Source organism: Corvus moneduloides, chromosome 21 (assembly GCF_009650955.1).
Source record: "Corvus moneduloides isolate bCorMon1 chromosome 21, bCorMon1.pri, whole genome shotgun sequence".
Taxonomy (NCBI): Eukaryota; Metazoa; Chordata; class Aves; order Passeriformes; family Corvidae; genus Corvus; species Corvus moneduloides.
Window position 1 is genome coordinate 3,136,644 of NC_045496.1, and position 21,299 is coordinate 3,157,942.

Consider the following 21,299-nt stretch of genomic DNA (forward strand, 5'->3'; position numbering starts at 1 on the left):
AGGCTGTGGAGGTGGGGTGAGAGGGAGAGACAAGGCTGGGGGATGAAACCCCCTGATTTCCAGGGTGTCTCTGAATTTTGAGCAGCTTATTAAAAGCAGCCAGAGTGTTCTCAGCCATGCATGTAGAATTGCAAGTTAGGTTCAAAATGGTTCTGGCTGCTTCTGAACAGATCCAGCCATCTCTAATAATTACTGTTAATTAAAGAGCTCTTTGTGCCCTGAGCAAAGTCTGACAGTGCAGGAAGGATTCAGGTTCAGAGGAGTCTCTTAAAATATCCTGAGGGGAAAATTTCCAGGGTTTAATTGGGGAGCTGCTGGCTGTGTTATCACCAGCATCCTCCTGTCCTGCAGCAGGAACCCCATCCTGGGATGAGCCTTTTTGGGCAATTCCTAGATGGGAAAGCCTCTGGAACAGCAGTGGAGAGATGCCCACATCCCCCAGGAGCTTTGGAGAGCAAAGAAATCAGTGAAGCAGTGGACAAAACAGCTCTTACCCGTGTGCCCTTCTCTCCGTTGGCTCCTGGAAATCCTGGGAAGCCGATGGAGCCCTTGGGAAAGAGCAAACAGAGAGGGAGAGGCTCAGGACACACCCAGGGGCAGCCCCGGCCATCCCCACCAGCACCTACCAGCCTGGAGTGACCCCAGCAGCTCCCAGCCCTTGTCCCTTAAACCTCCCTCTAAAAACAGCAAAACCAACTCAGGCCTGGGATGACCTCAGAAATTAAATTTCCTCCAAAAACAACACAAAAAAAAAAAAACCAAAAAAACCCCAAACAAACAAACAAACAAAAAAAAAAAAAAAAACAACCAAACCAGATCCACGCCTCATTAGCAGTCACTGCAAAGGCCCAAGCCCATGGATGTGATGGGAGCCCAGGCAGGATTTGGGATTTTAGCTCCTAAGTCACTGTGGTGCACATGGAAATTTAACTCCTGGCTTGTTCCTTTCTGATGTCAGTGCCTGGAGAATTGGTGCTGCTGCTTTTAAAATATGAATTAGTCCAAGAAAATGCAAAAAACACCCTCGTCAACCCTACTCCAGATATAAAATGCAAATTAAAAAACAAACCATCCACACCATAAGCAGGAAACAATCTCTTGCAGATAATTACGTCTCCAGAATAAAACAAGCCCGGGTTGGTTCGCTGTTTTTTTTTTTTTTAGCAGTGAACATGAATAATGAAATACGATTCTTAAGAAAAAGTTAACAAAAACATAAGTTCCCAAAGCCTCCAGGGCATGTGAAAACCGGGCTGTAGCCTAAGTCTATGGAGTGGAATTCACGGTTTTAATTTAAAAAAACGCCTCGAAAATGGCCCAAAAGGAGGTGGGCGTGGAGATAAGCTACAAAGGATGTTTGCAAATATGCAAATGGCAGCTTTATTTTCATTTCAGGGAGACCCTGAGTCATTAGCAATTCTCCTTAATTAATTAGATAACACCATCCTGGAAGATAAAAACCCTAATCCAAGGAGAAAGACTATAATGCCTTTTAGCAGCAGGAAAGCTCCCAGGGAGCCTGTCTGTATCCATCCCTGCACATCCCATCCCTTGTCCAGGTCTTCCCACCACTTTAGGACCGAAGCCATGCACAACCAGCCCCTGAATTCCACCAGCTCAGGGCTGGGAGCTATTTTTGCCCATCCCTATTTTTGTCCTGCATGGGTGGGAAGGAGGGACCTTGTCCCATGAGAGGGGCTGAGCTTGGCTGTGTCCCTGGGCTCTCCATCCCATCCCAAACTCCCCCATCCCATCCCAAACTTCCCTATCCCCATTACCTTCGGGCCCTGCCTGCCCGGATACCCAGGCAGTCCTGGCACGCCGAGTTTTCCCTGAAATACAAAGAGAAGTGTGTTAGACCTCAGGAGCAGCATCAGAGCCAGCAGAAAGGGGAGATGCTGAGTGCAAGGAGGAGCGGAGCAGATGGAACCTGGGTGGAATTAAACTTTGGGGCACTGAGTTCATCCTCTGCCCTCCCTGAGGGATTCCCAGTGGGGAGATGCAGAGTGAACACTGCGACTCTGCTGAGGATTAATTGGGAATGGTTGGGGTTTTATTTTAATTAGACTGGAGTCCATGATACTTTTAATTTCTCCATTTATTCCCCTCTGATCTTTTTTTTCAAGGCATTGTACCCAAACAAATAACCCCAAAGAGACCAAAGCCTCGACGTGGCTGCACTAAACCCACATCCCTCGGGCCGCCCTTCACACAAAACTCTCACAGCTCCTCTTCCTCCCTCTGCCCTAAAACTGTCCCCTCACAGTTCTCCACCCACCTGCGACAGCCAAAATAGTGGGATTTAGTGTAAAACATGGAATTCCCATCCTTGGCTCACCTTCTCTCCAGCAGGCCCAAGAGGCCCTGGATCTCCATTGGGGCCAGAGCGACCTTTGGGACCTTCGGGCCCATCCTCACCCCGAGGGCCGGGGGGTCCAATTTCCCCCTGTTAATTATAAGGTAAGTGTTAATTAGACAGGCAGGTCCCAGATCCCATAGATATTCCATGCAGATATTCCACGGAGCTGCTTGAACAGCTCTGGGAGAAAGCTGGGCTTCACCAGGAGGCCCAGGGAAGATTAAACTGTGGAGTGGGACCAAAGCTCTGGGATTTGATCCCCACAAAACCCATCTTTTCCTGCAGCTGTTATCCCATCCGCACACGGAACATCTCCACGAAAACTGCCTTCATTGGCTCTGATTGCAGCCCTTTCACCCTCCTCCCGCTTCCCAAATCGTGGCTGGATGTGCAAAGCAAGCCCTGGGAAGTGTTTAATTGAGGGCTGAGGGCAACTGCAGGACAATTATGGGAATTATTGGGAAATCTGAGAGTGGACAGGACTGAGGTGTGAGATGGACTGTGGCACTGCCAGCTCCAGCAGAGTCACTCTGTCACACAGGGGAGTAGGAGATGGTTCCATGCTGGGAACAGCCAGGAGCTGCTGGACACAGATGGATCCCATCCCAGACTCTTACCCGGTCTCCTTTGATGCCCATGTCACCTTTGAAGCCAGGGAAACCATCTTCACCCTAAATAATGGAGGAGGGAAAAATCATCCAAGGTATAGAGAGGGGGGGAAAAAAAGAATTAAAGTTTCTCAAGCCTCACTGTTCAGCCCCTGCTCAAGCTGAGGTCCCCACACTGCCCACCACAGTGGCTTCTCCAAGTCCTTGGAGAGCACAAAGAGGCATGGAAACCCACCCAGAACCCCAAGGGACCCCTACAGTGTCCCCAAATGTGCCTTGCATCCCATCCTGCCTGCAAGCCAACATCACAAACAGGCCCAACATGAATAACAAGACCTTGGGAGCACAACTAATTCTGAAGTAGGACTGGTTTTATTCTCATGGAGGAGGTTTTACACCCAGCTCGCAGGCAGCCTCCGGGACACTGCAATATTTCCTTCAGCCATTCTTTAAAAGGAGGTTTAATTGCAGATTAATTAATAATGCATCTCCTCCTACAGCTGATCCCTGAGAGGCAGTGAAGACACAGTTCCCAGAAAGTTTTAAAGTTTGGGAGATGCCAAGCTAAAACTGCTGAATTTGTTGCTGAATTGCTGTGGAGGGGCAGGAATGAAGGAAGGGTGCTCAGGCCCCCTTTTTTCCCCAAGAAAAACCCCTTGTGCAGGAAAAAACATTCCAGGGAAGGTCCTGTGGGATCCACCTGCAAAAATGCCCAGAAACTGTAGAAACTCAACCCAAACTGAACTCACCTTTTCCCCCTTGGTGCCTTTCAACCCACGAACTCCATCTGCTCCCTTGGGAGAGAAACCCAGATGTTACAAGGTATAGGGAAAGTTTAGAGGGAAGAAATTAAAAATCACCATTAATTGTGATGATTTCTGCTTTCTCTGATGCCGATAATTATATCTCTGCAAACTGTGATGCTCTTAAACATATCATTAATTAAATATCAGCTGCTGCCCTCTGGATTTTGGCTCACCAGGGAGCATCTTACGGTCCCAAACCTCTGCTGTGTTGATTTGGTAGGTGGGGTTGGTGGTCTCTACCTATAAGTTCTGTTCCCAGGGACAAAATTCACAACAAAATCTTTTTTTCTGTCTGTATTTTCCATAGAAACTTGAAAAAAAAAAAAAAAAAAAAGAGTATCCACACCAGCACAAGAAAAAACACCACTTTGGGGTTTTTTTGTTAAAAGGAATAATGCTTTGCTTGGGTGTTTTAAGTTTTTCTTCCTTTTAGCACGTCAAGAAAAAGTATAATTAAAAATCCATCAAGATTTGTGCAGCAGAGCAGGGCTCTGGTAAGGGAGGAAAGATCTGAAAGTTATTTATGGCTACAAACCCAATCAGACACTTCTTTTTTTCCCCAAGCTGGAGGCTCGTGCAGTTCACGGAACTCTGCTTGTAGGAAGCTAAACCTTGGCTGTGGGGTTTGGTGCACCACACAGTTTCTTGAACTCCCTCTAACGTGGAGCAGTTCCAACTTCAATGGGAAATCCAACATTCCCTAATGGATCACTCTATCTCCATCTGCAGCCTTGCAAGAAATGAGCTGCAAGTTTGCTCTGGTTAAACACATCCCACTGAAGGTGGAACAGCAAATGGGTTTCTGCTGTTGAAAAGGAGGGGTTTGAGACAATTTAACTTCACCTTTCTCAGTCTCCAAGCTGTGTTTGTGTTTGCCAGTGCAGAGCCCGGTGGATTCATGGGATTTTTGGGATGCAGGATGCATGTGCACCTGAATTGGTACATCCTGATGGGCATAAAACCACAAGTGAATGGGGAAAAAAATCCCCACTGCCCCGCCAGCAGCAGGAATGAGGCAGGAGCTGGAATTCAATCCATGAAAAAGCACATGGCTGAGACACTCAGGCTCTGCCTAGCAAGGCTTGGGACCAGGAGCATGAAAAGCTAACTTTGTGTTGGGAAAAGGCTGCTCTGGTTTATCAGCCTTGTAAAAGGCTGCACATTCTGGCTGGGATTTACTCTGGCTGTAAACTGGGAAGAATGGGAATGGGAGCGAGCCTTGCCCTCCCAGAATTACGAGGGAAATCTCTCCAAAGTGCTGAACTGGGGTTATTGAGGAGCAGGGAATTTGTAATCCCCCATGGATAAAATGCTGGCCCAAGACTTGCTGGAGCAATAATTGCAGGTGGTCACTGAGGTGGCCCTGAGTGGACATCTGTGCCCACCAGCAGTGTCCAGCACAGGCTGGAGAACTCCAGTGAGATGGACACTGCTTCTCCATCTCCTTACCTTGACTCCACGTGGTCCTGGATAACCAATGGGGCCCTGAGGACCGGGGGGACCCTGAGGGGAACGAAATGCAAACAAGAAAAACACATCAGAAACCAGCACAAAGGTGCAGAGATAAGGAGGGGGTGTGGAAAACAAATTTCCTCTTTCCCGCATGGGATAGGAATGGCAGCAGCCACCTGAAAATAGCCCAAAAGAGCCCCAAAGAGTCCAAAATAGCTGCAGGAGCATCACCTGCAGCAGGTGTGGTGGGCTGAGCTGATGGCAAAGACCCATCCAAGAGGAAAAGGAGAATGACAAGAGTCAGGATGGCAAAAACTTGTTAGAAAGGGGATTTATACACCAGGGTGATGATTTGTGGTTTGGGTTGAAGAAAACCAGGGAGGAGGAACATGTTCTGCTGCCTCTCTGCTCCCAAACCACCCTGGTTTGCAGGAACAGCAGAACCAGTGATGATCTCGGAGAGGAGGGATCACCCCCAAAAAGGAAAGGTCGGAATTTTCAGCCTCCTGTGACACCAGTGGGACAAATCCAGCTGTGGACAAATCCACCAGCACTCCTGGATGTCCATCCAGCTGGGCTGAGCTCTAAGCAGACACTTTGGACAAGTGCAATGTTTTCTGATGCTTGGGCTGCAGCAGGAATGCAGCTGGCAAATCTCCTGGACAGATGGACCAGTGCATAATTCAAGGGCTTTGGCCTCTGGCAATAATCTCAAATACATTGTTCAAGAGGGACTCTGAGAGGGAAGGGAAAAAAACCCTATTTTCTACATTCCCTGTGCCACAAAGGATATTTATTTGTGTCTGTCAAGAGCAAGCTTCCCTTCACAGGTTCTCATTGTGTGCTGGCCTGTGGAGCTCTGCTGGCCAGGAGAGCTGGGAGGAGCTCAGACCAGGAGAGACACCCAGACAGATCAAATCTGGGCTCAGCTGTTAAATTTAACTGGGTTTGTTTCTCAGCACCTCCCCTGCCCCACATCCCTGACTCCCCAGCCATCCCTGTGGAGATCCATCTCTTGGCAGAGCTGAGGGTTCTGTGGACACCTACCTGACTCCCCTTCTCTCCAGGAGGGCCTTCCTTGCCAGGATGACCCTATGGTTAAAAGAAACAAAGAGAATTTTGGGGTTTAGTGCACATTTAATGCTTTGGTAGCTGTGATTTATTTGTCAGAGAGCAGCTGCTCCCCAGGAAGCTCCTACTGACACAAGTAGCCCCCCTGAAGCCACCTCGCTTTTCCCAGAAGGAAGAGAGCAGCATTTGGATCCTTGGTGCTTTTCTACCTGGTTATTGCTAATTTTACCCTTCACCACCTCCCAGCAGAGCAGCATGAAGCATTCTGGAAGATTCTTTGCACAGCAGAATACCTGGGTGAGTTCAGCAGCAAAGCAACAAAGGGGTTTTGCAGGTAGGAAAAAGAGATAGAATCCAGGTGGCAGGAAACTTGTGAAGGTCACAAGATGCCCAGACTGGTCAGAGCCCCTCATTAAGTTCCTAATCCCTGGAGTTCAGTCCCAGATCCCATGATGAGTGCTCAGCTAACCTGCATCCCTGTGAGACAGAGGCTGGCTGGAGGCTGGCCAGCATTCCTCTTGGGATTTGATGCTGAATAATTCAGCATCCCAGAGTTTCCAATGTGTTCTCATCAACAGCATTTAGAGCCTTTTGCTGGGGTCCCAGGCAGTAAAAATCAAAGTGTGAGTTGCCTCAGGTAGAGTTGGGAGGATCAGTGAGAAATGGGGGGAACCCAGCAAAATGATTTTTAGTGGTTTCCCTACAGCTGGATCCCAAATGGAGCTGGGATCTAAAAGAACTCCTGGATTGGCAATATCCAGAGTATCAATGACCCCTAAAAGGGCACTCACTGCACACCCAAGGACTTTGATTTTTAAAGGATGATGGGAGCACCTCCAGCTGCTCTAAAGCCATTCTGCACTCACTGGTGTCTTCACTGAACTCTCTCCTTTAAATACACACATTTCTTCTGATATAACAAACAAAACTCGGAGTGTCTCCCATCATCAGCTTCAGAACAGGAATGTCAGACAAGCCAGACTCCCTAAACCAGGCTGGTTTAGTAAAGGAACAGAATGACAGCTGTCATTCCTACAGCAGCAAAATGGGGAAGAAAACTCACATCTCAGTTTGTCCTGTGAGTTTAACGACACCAAGAGCACCAGGGCACAGAGGATCCATAAAACCACTCCTGCCTTCAGCTCCAGGATGAACCTGAAGCAGGATCTCAAAAGCTTTGGCCCGCCCTGCACTGAATATCCCCCTTTTCACCGTGCCCATCTCCCTGGCTGCTCCTGAGATCACAGATTGATGAGCAGCTCTCGAAGCAAGGCCTGCAGGGATTTTCAGGGCTTTTCCAAGACAGATTCCTATAAAAAGAACACTTTTTGTCCTTGGAAAGAGCAGCCCAACCCCTCAAACGCTGCCCACCTGTGGGAAAGGTCCCTGTCCATGCACAGCCACTCTGCAGCTCCTCCACAGCCTCCAGGCTGCATAAAAATAAGAGTTTCTCCAGCAGAACCTCCCCGGAGGCTGCTGCAGGAATTTCCCATCAAAACCTACAGATTTAGAGATGTTCTGGGCTTTGCTGGAGCTGCTCTGTTGACTCAGCTAACAATTGTACGGATGTTCCAAGTGCTCTCCGTAGGAATGATAATCCCAGGGTGGGAAATGCAATTTTTCTTTCTTCTTTTTTTTTTTCTCCTCGGGTCGTGCTCTGCATTTACATTTGCAGCATGAAACAATTTTGCGGTTTTCATTCTTAAATGAAAGAATGAGATGGGTAAAAATGAGACTGGGTTGAAAGACCGGTGATCTTGTTGAGACTGATTTCCAGAGCGAGGAGCAAATGATGTTTAAAGAGGGATTAGAGAGGGGGAAAGGTGCGAGAACGGAACATTGACAGGTAATTTCCACCTGCTCTTATCACCCCTGTGCAGCAGCGCCCAGGGCGAGGCCAGGAGCGCCCCAGGCACGGCTGGGATGTGAATAAACACCCACAGGATCTATCCCTGCCTCGGGGAGCTGCCAGCATCCAGAAAACACAGCAAGAGCGAGAAGAGTGGAAAGAGAGGCCTGGAGAGATGGTGAGAAGTACCCAGAGTGGGCAAAGCTGTGATGGGGCTTCCCAAACTGATCCCAGCCTGCAAGGAGAGTGAGAGCTGACCTTGCAGGGTGTGGTTTCTTTCCATATTCAACTCTCTTGATTTCCACATTAAACTGCCTTTATCCCAACCCATGACTTCTCTTGCTTTTACCCTTCCCATTGCCTCCCTTTGAGCCGTGAGGGGCTCAAATCACAACCTGGGCTCCCATTTCCCAAGGCCAGGGGCCATTCCAGGCTGGGTGGATGCAGGATGAGCCCTGGCAGGGCAGCAGGAGAGGAGCACTTACCGGGGGCCCATCAGCACCAGGCATGCCAGGGAGGCCAGGTTTGCCCAGCGGGCCCTAAAAGCAAACAGAAAAATCAATCAGAGCCTCCTCCAGAGCATCAGGGGATAGGGATTTTCAGCCACATTTCCTGCTTTTCCCAGCTGTGAGAGATGGAGAAACTGCCCCAGTTTGTAAGGAATCCGTGTATTTCTGTGGGCAGAGCTGTTCCAGCACCCCGGGATGCTGCAGTGCCCGTGCTGGCACCTCACACACAGCCAGGATGCAGCAATGAGAGCTGCACAGGAGCTCGAGGCACCACATCCTGCCAAACACCCAGGATAATGCACAGCTGCGTGAGGACAAGGTGGAGGATATCAAACTATGGGGTCACAGGGCAAAGAAATGCCCATTTTTGGGTGAAAAACAACAAAGGAGAGGAGCTGCCCCGGCTGACTGGACTTGCTGCTCTAACACTGCTCAGTGAGCACCTTTTAATTAGCAACTGCTGATTTCTCACACATCAGGAAGTGCCACTTATCTGGCAGAGCTGTCAGTGTGCTCCTTCACAGGGGGATTATTTGATAATTCCACTCCAAACAAGCAGGAGGGGACACCCAGGGACACACACACAGTGTCCCTGCTCAGTGCGAGCTGAGCAAATCCTGAACGACCCCTCTGAGGGAGAAACTTCTCCTCCTTTAAATCCTGCTGGTCCCAGGGCTGCTGGGGGAAACTTCTCTTTTAAATCCTGCTGGTTCGAGGCCAGCACCAGTCCCACATCAACAGCCAGAAAATCAGAGAGGCAGAGGGAGGGGATCCATGGGCTCTTCCCATTATCATCCCACTCAGACTCCCAAAACCCACGGAAAAAGAACAATTTTCAATCCTCCCCTCATGTTTTACCATAGGCTGCCTTCAAAATGTTTCTCCTCAGAGGGGAAATGAATGCAAATATGATGAATTAGAGGTAAACCAAGCTGGCTTGATCTCTGCTCTGTCTGGAATGAGAGGCATTAGACTTTCATGGCCACGGCTGCAAACAGATGTTGCACATGGGGCAAAGGAGCAGCTGAAGGAGCAAAATGTAAATCCATGGCTGAGGCCAGAGCTGAATTTAAACTCACTTTCTCTCCTGGGGGACCGATGGCACCTTGTGGACCTGGAAGACCCTGTGAAAAGCCAAAAAAAAAAAAAAAAAAAAAAAAAAAAATTAGGGTCATTAAGGAACAAGTCATTCCTTCCAAATGCACCTTGGCAGAGTCTCAGCTGAGCATTATTTTAGTGCCTGTGAGGGCTGGGGACTTCCCCAGCTCCATTCATTCCCAAAATGTTTTGTGAGGGGCAAGAAAATGTCCTTTTAGCTCTGGAGAGCTGCACGGGCTGTGGGCAGCCAGGCTCGGCCCAGGAGGGAAACAGGGATGCTCTGAGGAGCAGGATTCCCTGAGAGCCATGGGAAAGGCCTGGATATCTGTACTGTACATCTGGCTCTGGAGCAACTGGACAGTGGGATGGATGCCAAACATCAGCCAAGGTGTGACTTGGCCAAAGAGATTCCTAGAGCAGCTCTGGCTTTGCCGCAGCCAGGTGAGAACTGGGGGATCTGACACTGGGAGTGTTTTCAGGAAGATTTTGGAGCAGCAAAATCTCCTCGAGCCAATTCCCAGCAAATCTCTCAAATTGCTGCTCCCACTTCTGGCAGGGGAGAGAGGCTGGTGCTGAATTCCATCCCTTTTTCCCACCTGTGAAGAAGGAGATTTGTTCTTACCTGAGCCCCTGGGTTCCCCTGCTGTCCTGGGGGGCCTGGCTCGCCCTGAGGGCCCTGTGAGGAGACAAAGGCAGGGGTGAAGGTGGGAAAGGCGAGATGGAGCTGGAACCACAATTCCTGAATATTCCCCAGCCATATCCCTGTATTCCCACTGCCTGGACACACCTGAGCTGGATCCACACCCTCCCACAGCACCCTGAACCCTCTGTGACCTTCTCCCAGTAACCAAGAGCTCCTGGAAATGGCTTTTCCAAATGGGATAAGGAAGGGGGAAGTCACTCCAAGGCACACTGACTCCTATCCAAGGATTTCCAGCCCACAGGAGCTGAGCAAAGCTCTAACACCACCTGGCTCTGCATTTCTTCTCCAGGGAATCCATCCCCTCCCCTCCATCCAAGGCCCAGAGAAACTTTTTCCTTCTCAGTTAAATGCCTCTGGTTTGATACTCATTAGCCCAGCATGCATCTCGACGAAAATGTTTCATCTTTCACGGAGAAATAATGTGTAATTCCATCAGAAATTACAATAAATTAACATCCATTTGCTGCAGGACGATGTTCCTGGTGCTTTTCACAGGCTTTGATAGGAATCTAGACCAGGCTAAAAAGCAATTAGCAAACCTAATCCAGCAGAATTTCACATGTTGCTGTATAGAATATCTGAACTGCCTGTAAAAATTTGCAGGGAGAACTTACCACATTCCCTTTGGGACCTGTTTGTCCATCCATGCCAGCCACACCCTTGGAAAGGATTTAAAAAACAGCAGCAGTGAGAAAATACCTCATTATTTCACACCACAAAAGCAGGGAAATTGCCATAAAAATAATAAAAAAAGCAAGAAACCCCTTGGATCATGTGGAAAGGGAACAATTTCCTAGAGGTGTTTGGTAAAGCAGCCAATTCCATGAATCCAGGTGGATTTTTTAAAGTCATTTCAGTGCTTTCCCCTTTGGTTTCACCTGCCTGCGAGGCACAATCAGCACCAGGCTGAGGAAATCCTGGCTGGATTGCATCCCACAGCAAGCAGGCACGGAGTGGCAAAGGAAAACAGGGAAAAACACGTGGCTTGGGATGCAGGCAGGTAAAAGTGACACGGCCGTGCTGCCTCGTGCCAAAAAACTGGGGGTCAAACACTCCCTGAGCACCTTCACTGAGGGGGGAACATGGAGATGTCCCCCTGCTGCCATTTCAGAATCATGGGATTGTTAAGGTTGGAAAATAAAATCACCAAACCCAGCATTAACCCAGCACCATGTTTGCCACCAAACCACGTCCCCAGGTGCCACATCCACGTGGGGTTGGAACACTTCCATGGATGGTGACTCCACCATTCCCTGGGCACTGCTTGGCAACTCTTTCCAGGAAGAAATTGTTCCTAATACCCACCCTAAACCTCCCCCCTGGCACAACTTGGGGCCTTTTCCTCTCATCTTGTTGCTTGGGAGAAGAGACTGGCCCTCCTCACGACAACCTCCTGCCAGGGATTTGTAGAGAATAAGAATTCCCTGAGCCTCCTTTTCTCCAGGTTCTGCTGGGATCTGTGTGGAACATCCCATCTGTGGGAGATGAGACAGTTTGGGAGCAAATCCCGAGTTCAATTCCTCCTCATTAAATTCCAGCAGCACCAGGAGCTCACAGCAAAGGTGTCTTCACATCCCAGGAGGGGTGAAGGGCCACAAAATGTTCCCCATTAAACACTGACCCCTTTAGCTTTAGGGTTGGGTTTTAAGGTCTGGGATTCCAGCCAGCAGCAGTGATTTAGGGAGAGCCCCTGCATCAGCACTTCCAGGGATGAGGTCTCCTGAATAAAATCTCACATGCTCCAGCCTCAGCTCTGGTCTGGAATATGAAGGAACTGCTTCAGAGCCCTCGGGCAGGAGTTAATAGCAAAGGCACTGTGTTAATAACTCTCATTCCTCCCTCCCAGCCTGAGCAAGGCATTAATATTTACTCAGGTGGGGCAAATCTGCTGCTGCTGTGACTGGACGTGACACCACTGAAAATGGGGGAGAAGACAGACTCTGAGCCATGATTTTTTTGTTTGGGATACCACTGCTTTTCATTGCCCACATGTGGGAAATTATGCAGCTGGATGATCTGCTGGAATGGCTGAGGGGGTTTTGGTCTGGGAGGCTCTGGGGAGGGGAGCAGGGAACTCACCGGTGGCCCTGGGGGTCCTGGGGGTCCTTTGGGGCCCAGCAGTCCTCGGGGTCCCTGTGGGGGGAAAAAACAGGGTTAGAATTCCCAATGTTCTCCCAGCACTGATCAGGAGGAGCAGCACGCTGGACACGGACACAGCAGGGCTGGGAAGGACCTTGCTGGTGCTGCAGCAGCTCCCCTGAGTTACACACTGGGAGAGAAATCCCCTGGGTACAGATCCTTGTGTTATAAAGCTAAATAATATGGGCACAGCCATTTATGCCTTGGATTGGAACAAATTCCCCTGGAACCAATTTTTCTTTATAAATTTAATCCTATTCCTGGATTATTCCCACACAAGGATGCAAAACTCTTTGCAGCCAAGTCATTCCAGCAGGGAAAGTTATGAAGGATGACCTGATAACACCAATGGATCATCCCAAAAATCTCTCCAGACTGAGCTTTTTTCATGGACAATCCACACAACTCAGCAAGGCTGGGAAAGGTTTCCAGCCCGCAGCGTAAATGTACATTTTTAAGGGCATTTGGTCATCCAGCATTAACAGGTCAGGACTTCTGCTCTCTTGGTGTTTTCCTTCCATTCCTAGAATTTAACCTGGCATTGTCTTCAGGAAAATTGGTGGGATTGGAGCACCACATCGAGTAAGGAAAACACAGCAGGAGGATTTGTATTCCTGCAGCGGGAATTTTTGCAAATGCCATCCCAGCCCCTGCTGTGCCTGGAGCCTTCAGCGGGGTTTGGAGTGGAAGGAAAGGGGTGGGATCTGTGAGCACTCCCTGAGAGCTCAGCTTTTAATCCCAGGCCCTTCCTGAAATGAGGGGAACACAGGGAATTTGTATGGATGGAGCTCCTTCCCTGCCATGGAGGAGAATTGTTCTTGATTGATGGGCACTTTTATCTGTCTGCCCAAATATTGCACAGCCCCCTTTTTACGATGCAGAGAAGGCTGAGGAATTAAAATGAAATGTTACAGGGTGAAATTGAGACATTAACGAAATGTCTCATCTTGGAGGTCGTGGGGATTTTGATGCTGCAAAAAAATTTGCTGTTTCCAGCAAAAACTGGATGAATCCAAAGGTCTCTCCCACCCACTGGAGACCTCCTGAGATAAAGCCCTGCATGAATCCCAGAGCAGAAACTCCACTGGTGAGGGCAACTGGAAGGAAAGTGGAGCAGGATGGAGGGAAACCCATTCTGAAGCCTCACCACTGGTTTCAGCCACATTTGGAGTGACCCTTTTGTGGCTGAGGGCAGAGAAGACAAACCCCCAGCTTTAGGGTGTGTATATTCACAGCAAAATTCCCTGTAATGCAGCTGAATCCTTTATCCTGGCCAGCCCAGAGATTTTGACTCCTGCTGCTGAAATAAAAACCAACTTCCCTGTGTGTGTTATCCTCATTTGAGCTCCTCTTTTGTTGCTCTGTTACCTGAGCACATAAACGCTTTTAGGAAGTTAATAAGCCATAAGTTATTGCTTGGACATGTGCTAAGGAGATAGCTGAGTTGATTAATCTTTCCCAGAAGTTAATCAGACATTTTGTCTATAATTTAGTTCCAGTGAGTCTGTAAATGCCAACCCTTCCCTGTCTCCCATGAACTGTGTCCAACAATTCCCATCAATTACTCTCAGGCCACCACGCTGGGCCTTAGCACAACCAAATCAGACATTTTGAAAGGAAATGACAGATAATGTTCTTTTCATAACAAGGGAAATGCATTCGGGGTGAAATCAGCAGCCAGCAACTGCACCACACACAGAAATCCACAGCCAGTCACAAGCAGAGTTTGCCAATTAAAAAAATACTCAGTATTGGGGGGAAAAACGCTTTTTCAGAGTATTTAACTGACAACCCAACTATTTGTTTGTTTTTTTTTTTTTTTTTTTCAGTGGGATTCTCCTTGAAAGCATTCCTTTGGGTTGATCTGAAGAATTTGTCCAACACCACTAAGATCTCCTCCATCCTTACTGACACCAGGAATTCCCAGCTCCTGCTGCAGCTGCTCCGCAGCACGTGGGGTCCAAACACTGACAAAGTGCAGATTTAGGAAGTTTTGTGCACTGGGAACAGAATACTGACCCCACTGAGGTCAGATGTAAAAGTTTCCTTGAGTTCAATCCTGCCAGGATTTCATCCTGAGGTTTAAAAGGAGTCACTGACACTGCACAGGACAAAGTGTGTGGGAGCTGGGTGGTGAAGCTGCCACTGCCCCGAGATAAATCTCTTTTCTCACTGGAATTTGCTATGAACACTCACAGAAACTGTATTTTCTATCCACTGACCACACCTAATTTCTACCCAGCCTGATTACCTCAACCCCAAACCAGGGAGAGGGATACAGGCAGGAAAAGCATGAGATTAATCTAAGCCAAGCTTTACATTTAGAGTTAGGATTTTTCTGAGCAAACAATCAGTCAGAATTTTTTTCATTGAAAATCCCCCAAACTCACAAAAAACCAATCAAAGAAGTGAACAAGCCCCCCCCTCACATTTGTGGGAGGTGTCTTAGTGAAAATAAGCAAAGCAGAGTTGTTACAGCACAGACACTCAAATTGTTCATGTGGAGCTTCACGATGAGTTCAATCCCTGCACGATCTCAGGGAAAGCTGCCCCACGAGACCCTAAAAACACCTTTTCCATACCAAATCCATGCCCCAGAGGAGAAGCCAAAGGAAAGGGATACTCACAGGTTCTCCAGGGAGACCTCTGGGTCCAACTTCTCCATCATCTCCCTGGGCAGCAGCAGAGGCACGGGGAGAAGCAGCGAGAGACAGAAAAAAACCCAGTTTTAGTTCAGTCACCTCACAGGGGTTTTGTCCTATTTAATAATATTCACATAGAAAAGCAGCTTCCGTGGAGGACTGACAGGGTTTCCATGCCCAAGGAACACCCTGGAAGCCTGGGGACTAAATGTGAATTTACCAGGGACTAGAAAGGCCCTAAAAATACTTCAGAATTCCTGCTGATGTTTAGAAAGATGGATTTTGCCACCTGACACAACTCAGGGCAGGTGAGACAACAAGCAGAAGATTTAACACCAAACCGAACATCAAAGCAGGGTGGGAATGGGATTTAGCCAAATAGAGCTCCTCAGATAAACCTCAGGCAGCAAAGGGATAATTCTTCATCCTTCCTCTCCCGTATCCTGCTGGACACCCCAAAACCATCAACTGGTGCTTCCCCTGAGCTGCTTTTAAATCACCCCAAACCTGAGGCTCCCTCTTAGGAAATCAACCCTTGTAAACCTTCCTCCTCTGTTGATAAATCCATGCTCTTCTCCCCAGTTCTGCCCTCCCTGCACACCTGGAACTGTTTCTTTTCCCTTTGGGATTCAAGTTCTGACTCTCCTCCTTCCCCCTCCAGCCACGGCTTTGCTCTGCTCTATCTCAAAGCACTTTACAGCCACAACTAATTAAACTAATTAATGCTGCCCAGCCTGTGGTGAGGAAAGTGTGATTATCTGAGCTTGGCAGGGGAAACTAACAGCCCAAGGTGGGGAAAAACCATCGTGGAAGGGGATTAGAGCCTGGGAGATCCACACTGGCTCCTCGGGTTGAACCACGCACCCGTGGGTTCAGCATTTCCAACCTCTGCCCTTAAACCAGAGCTGCAATCACTTAGTCTGGGCTTTGCTAAACTTCTTCCATTATTGACTGCAGGAGAAGTGAACAATTTAGTCTTTGATTCCCGCCTCTGTCGGGAATTTCTGCTCCCCAAATCTCGCTGCAGTTCTCTGGATTTCAGAAAATCAGAAGCGATGATTCGCTCAACAAAAGGAAGAACGTTTTTCTTGTGCTATTTTTTTTTTTTCTTTTAACAAAACCTGACTTTCCTGACCAGATCTTTAAAGCCAAATTCTTCTTTCCACTTCCACTCCCACCTCCTTGTTCCCCTGCTTCCCTCCCCGGGAAGGCACAAGAACTGGGAGCAGCCGCCGTGAGCTGGCAGCTCCTGGCACGCCTCTGCCTGACACTGCATCTGCTTCTTGTTTCCAGGGGTTCCTTAGGAATTCCGAGGGCTGCTGAATCCACAGGCAGACTTACCCTCTCCCCATCCTCTCCAGGAGCCCCCGGGGGGCCGTGGGGGCCTGGCTCACCCTGTAAAAAAAGGGCAGCAAACGCTTCAGAGAAGGTGCAAACGCTCTGGCAATGGAAACCATCAGGGAACGGTGATGAACCAAGGCATGGATTTGATTTTTCTGTCTGTGCTGGAGGTCCCTGTGCCCTCACAGCTGTCTCTCTCTCTGCTCCAGGGAGGGGAGGGTCATCCAGCCTGCCAAAATAACCACCTTCTCCCATTTTTTTCCCCTACTGCTTAATTATAAAGCAAAGAGATTGAACGTGCTGTAATTTCAGGCAATTTCCACCCCCAACTGCACCATCTAACAGCAGGTTTTGCCTCTTGCCTTGTTTTTTAAGGCTGCATTGTGTTAAGGCAATTTTTTCCTCCCCATTCCCATTTGGAGCAGTCCCAGACAGATCTTGCAGCTCCCTGGGATGTGGATGTTGGGAGGGTGCTGTGACACCCCACAGGCTCTTAGGGACACTCATCCCCTCCTCATGGCACCGCAGTGCCCATCCCAGTCCCTCCCAGCCACCTCCTCCTTCCAAGGTTTCATCCCAGCCAGAAAAAAAGTGGGAGAAAACTCACCCTGTTTCCCTTCTCACCAGGCAAACCAGCCAAGCCATCAAACCCCCGGTCACCCTGGAAGAAAAACCAGTTTAGAACACATTTCTACCCGTATTTGAATCCTCTTCCCATTTGTTTCCTTTCTGTGTCAAGGAGGAATCGATTTTCCCCCTCAGACATTCAGCCTTCACCTTCCATCAGACTGGGGATGATCTCAAAGTTATAGAGTAAAACAAGGATTAAAAAAAACCCAAAACCGCCTCAAAGTCATTTGGAGTTAAACTCTTCCCTCTTCCCCCAGTTTTCAATGCTTTTCCATGTGGATTTCAGAGTTTCTCTGGGTGATTTTTTCATCTCCCTTGTGGGCAGGTTCTCCTAATCCAATTATTTATTTCGTTGTAATTCCATGGAATAACAGACTGCAACGAGCAAACTGTGGTAACCCCACACCTGCCAACAGGTCCCCTGAGCTTTCCCACCATCCCATACATCCTTTTTAACCCTCAGAGGAAAGAAATAGAGAGAGAAATAAATTTTGGACAGTATCTTAATGAAACTAGGACAGGAAGGAGCTGCTTCCTAAATACCACAACTCCTTGGAGAAGAGAGGACACAGAGGGGTTTGTAAATCCTGGATGACTCCCAGTGCCCAGGGAGGGGCAAGGAGCAAAACCCAGGAGCCAGAAAAGCCCCTTTTCCCTGGAAAGGAGTGAACCACACGTGTTTTGAATCACTAAAACAGCACCAGCTCCTCCCTTTCACAGTTCCCTTATCTCGCAGTGATTCGAGCACCAGGGTCTCCTGCAGCCCTCTCCTTCTGGCAGGTCCCAGAGCATCTCCCTGCCAGTGCTCACAGCAAATTCCCTCCTCCTTCCCCGGCAGCCCCTCCTCGGAGGGCACAGGCTCATTAGAGCACTTTGCTGGATAAATGATTTGTGGTCTCCTGCCTCTGCATCAAACCCCCCCATCCATTGCAGCCTTAAGTATCCCCATAACAAAGTGCTTAAGCCTTCTAAGGCACCATTCCCTGGGAAACTTCCCCTGCATTCCATTTCCAGCGGAGCAGCATCTTTGCTGCTTGGTAATTCCAACAGATCGAAGCGGAATGAAGGGGGTTTGTCTCCAACAAAAAACTACAGGGGGATTAAAATTCCTCACCACGCCTCCTCCACTTCCTCACCCTGTCAATAGGTGGGGTTTTGGTGGTTCTGTTCTAGAGTCTTTCCAGCCCCTTGTTCATGTTTGTTTCTGGTAATTGGGATTCTGAAGTATTTGTTCTACAAGTGCAGCATATTTCATCCAGCAATTAAAAAAAAGGGGTATTAGAAAATAGGGAAAGAGGAAAGGAAAGCGAAAAGAAAAGAGAAAAGAAAAGGAGAGAAAAGAGAAAATAAAAGAAAAAAGGAAAGGAGAGAAAAGAGAAGAAAAGATAAAAGAAAAGGTTGCTATTCTGCCTTCCAGAAGTGTGTTTAACTTCCCTCTTTTAACTTCCATGACTTCACAGGAACCTCTGGACCACCTCACAACCTCCTCTAAGCAAGCTGGGCTCCTTCTCCATGGATCCCTCAGCTCATTCCTGCTACAAAGCAGAGGCAGATTCCCCAAATCCATAAAAACGTGGCACTACCTTTGGTCCTGTCTGGCCTGGCATTCCCCGGGCACCATCACTGCCAGCTCGTCCCTGCAACAGAGAGCAGCAAAGTCAAATCCAAAGGGTAAGGCAGGGCCACAGAGCCAGCTGGGGCTGAGACAGAGTTTAGTTAAGTCAGAGTAAGGGTTTATTTAAGCCAGAGCTCACAGGCAGCTTCCCTTGGTGAGGGAAAAATCCCTGCTCTGAGTTTGGAGCAATGTCCTGGAGCTAATGAGAGGTAGGAGACAAATGGCAGCGAAGCCACTTCACTCCATGAGGTGCTGGGCCATGGTCAGTGGTTTTTATGGGAAAAAATTATCTCCCAGCACATTTTAAGAGATGCTAATGGTGATGGCTGCAAATTGAAATGAGAGTTTCTGTCTCAAGGAAGTCAGAAGTGGGTCACACATAAGACTTGCTCCTTTCTTCCTCTGGCAAGTTGAATCATGGTCAGCCAGAGGGTGGTGTGAAATAAAAATGAGAATCAGGGATGAAAACAGAGCAGGATTTCTACCAGATCCACTCTGGGGACTGGATCCTCCTCACACACTGCCAGGAGTGGGGACTCCAAGCCAGTTCAAGGCATTTGTGCAGCTACAACCTCAACACCAGAGAGCCAAAAAACCCTGGGATAAAAAGATTGGGATGTGCAGCCTTGAATTCCCCCCCACACTTTCAGATTTTAACTCCCATCCTCGTTTGTGTCCTCCCAGATTTTAACTCTCATATGTGTCCTCCCAGTTTTTAACTCCCATCCTCCTTTGTGTCCTGGATTTTAACTGCTGTTCTCCTTTGCGTCCTCCCAGATTTTAACTCCCATCCTCCTTTGTGTCCTCCCAGATTTTAACTCTCATCCTCCTTTGTGTCCTCCCAGATGGCCGGAGAGGGCCTGGCCGAGCCTGGCCTGGCCTGGCCTGGCCGCCAGCCGGCTCTTGTGCAACGCCCTCAGTGCTGAGGAATTGTTTGGCAGCAGGAGCAGTTTCCAGCAGGAATTGTAGCTCCTGCCTTGCCAGCACAGCTGCCAGGACACTCACCCTGCGGCCTGGTTTTCCTGCCGGGCCGGGAGGACCTTGGATGCCTCGTGGACCCTGCAAGGAATCAAAGAGAGAGGAAGAAATGCTGTCACCTAAAGGGACCAGGAGCAGACCCAGTGATCAGTGCCCACATCAGGCACTGCTGGGGCTCTCAGGGCTTCAAAATGAATCCCTGGAGCAGAGCCCGTGGTTCCAAACACACAGGGAAGGGTCAGGACAGGAGTTGTAGGCGTTTATCCACGAGGAAGCTTTTGCCCTGCAAGCACATGATGGAGACACATCCCATAAATCACCTCCCTCGCCATCAGAAAATGGGAACTTTCCCTTAATGCAGGATTTAAGGCTTGGAAGAACAATATCCTGAGCATTAGTGAATTCTCCACACTTCAAACTATCTTTTATTTACAGGACTCCTCCACGGATGTCTTTGCAGGAAGGGACCTGCAGAGTTTTACAATCATGTCCAGAGCCTCCATTTGGACACTTGGAGGGACATTTCCATGCCAAACACGTGTTCCCACACCTTCCTACTCCCAGCTGGCATGGGGTGACTGGATCCCTGCTTCCCAACAGCCTCTCAGGCAGGACCGGCTGCTCCACCCTTCATCTCTCCAGCTCCCCCCAGCTCCCCCACACTCACCTGAGGTCCCATTTCTCCAGCTTCTCCCTTCAGTCCTCCACTGCCTGGGGGTCCCTTTGGACAGAGAAGAGGATTTATGACATTTTTCCACAAGGGAGCCAGAGGGAAGACTGATACCACATTAAGGAAGAGCCATTCATGGATCCAGAGCCCATAGGGAGCTGGATCAGCTGGGTTGGCTCCATCTTCACCACCTCCATCCTCCCCACTCCAGCACTCCCCAGCTCCATCCACACCAACTCCAGCACTCCCCAGCTCCATCCTTCCCACTCCAGCACTCCCCAGCTCCATCCTTCCCACTCCAGCACTCCCCAGCTCCATCCTTCCCACTCCAGCATTCCCCAGCTCCATCCTCAGTCCCCTCCCCCAGTTCCACCACTCACCATCGGGCCTGGCCGCCCCGTCAGGCCCATGGGCCCCGCTGGTCCCCTCAGTGCCAGCTGCAACAGAAGGACAAACATGGCTCACCTGGTGGCTCTTTGTGGCTGCAGTGGGCCAAAGCCACCACTGTGCCACCAGCCACAGTTCTCTCCACACCTTGAGCCCATGAACCCTTGGAGCAATGTCCACGTCCCCAGGGAATTCCAGGTGCTGCTCCTCCCACAAAAAGGCACAAAGCTTCTCCTTGCCCAGAGCAGCTGTGGCTGCCCCATCCTTGGAAGTGTCCAAGGCCAGGCTGGACAAGGCTTGGAGCAGCCTGGGATGGTGGAAGGTGTCCCTGCCCATGGAATTGCTTGGAATGAGATGGATTCAGTTCCCTCCCAACCCAAACCATTCTGTTATTGTATGAAAGCCCTGGGACAGTCCATGAATCTGCTGAGAGGACATAAAT

General features: G+C 49.2%; 1 protein-coding gene across 4 annotated transcripts in view; it reads right to left on the bottom strand.

Moving 5' to 3' along the window:
• The window catches only part of COL5A1 (collagen type V alpha 1 chain), a 134,411-nt gene that overhangs the window by 34,103 nt on the left and 79,009 nt on the right, over nt 1-21,299 (bottom strand). For all 4 annotated transcript variants that reach the window (XM_032130510.1, XM_032130511.1, XM_032130512.1 and 1 more), the window contains 19 exons: nt 20,851-20,907; nt 20,468-20,521; nt 19,828-19,881; nt 18,791-18,844; nt 17,185-17,238; nt 16,578-16,631; nt 15,222-15,266; nt 12,535-12,588; nt 11,070-11,114; nt 10,375-10,428; nt 9,734-9,778; nt 8,631-8,684; nt 6,273-6,317; nt 5,223-5,276; nt 3,717-3,761; nt 2,977-3,030; nt 2,339-2,446; nt 1,779-1,832; nt 495-548 (listed from right to left, as the gene is read on the bottom strand). In XM_032130510.1, coding sequence (XP_031986401.1) covers nt 495-548; nt 1,779-1,832; nt 2,339-2,446; nt 2,977-3,030; nt 3,717-3,761; nt 5,223-5,276; nt 6,273-6,317; nt 8,631-8,684; nt 9,734-9,778; nt 10,375-10,428; nt 11,070-11,114; nt 12,535-12,588; nt 15,222-15,266; nt 16,578-16,631; nt 17,185-17,238; nt 18,791-18,844; nt 19,828-19,881; nt 20,468-20,521; nt 20,851-20,907 — 1,038 coding nt within the window. The remainder of the gene's footprint in view (nt 1-494; nt 549-1,778; nt 1,833-2,338; nt 2,447-2,976; nt 3,031-3,716; nt 3,762-5,222; nt 5,277-6,272; nt 6,318-8,630; nt 8,685-9,733; nt 9,779-10,374; nt 10,429-11,069; nt 11,115-12,534; nt 12,589-15,221; nt 15,267-16,577; nt 16,632-17,184; nt 17,239-18,790; nt 18,845-19,827; nt 19,882-20,467; nt 20,522-20,850; nt 20,908-21,299) is intronic.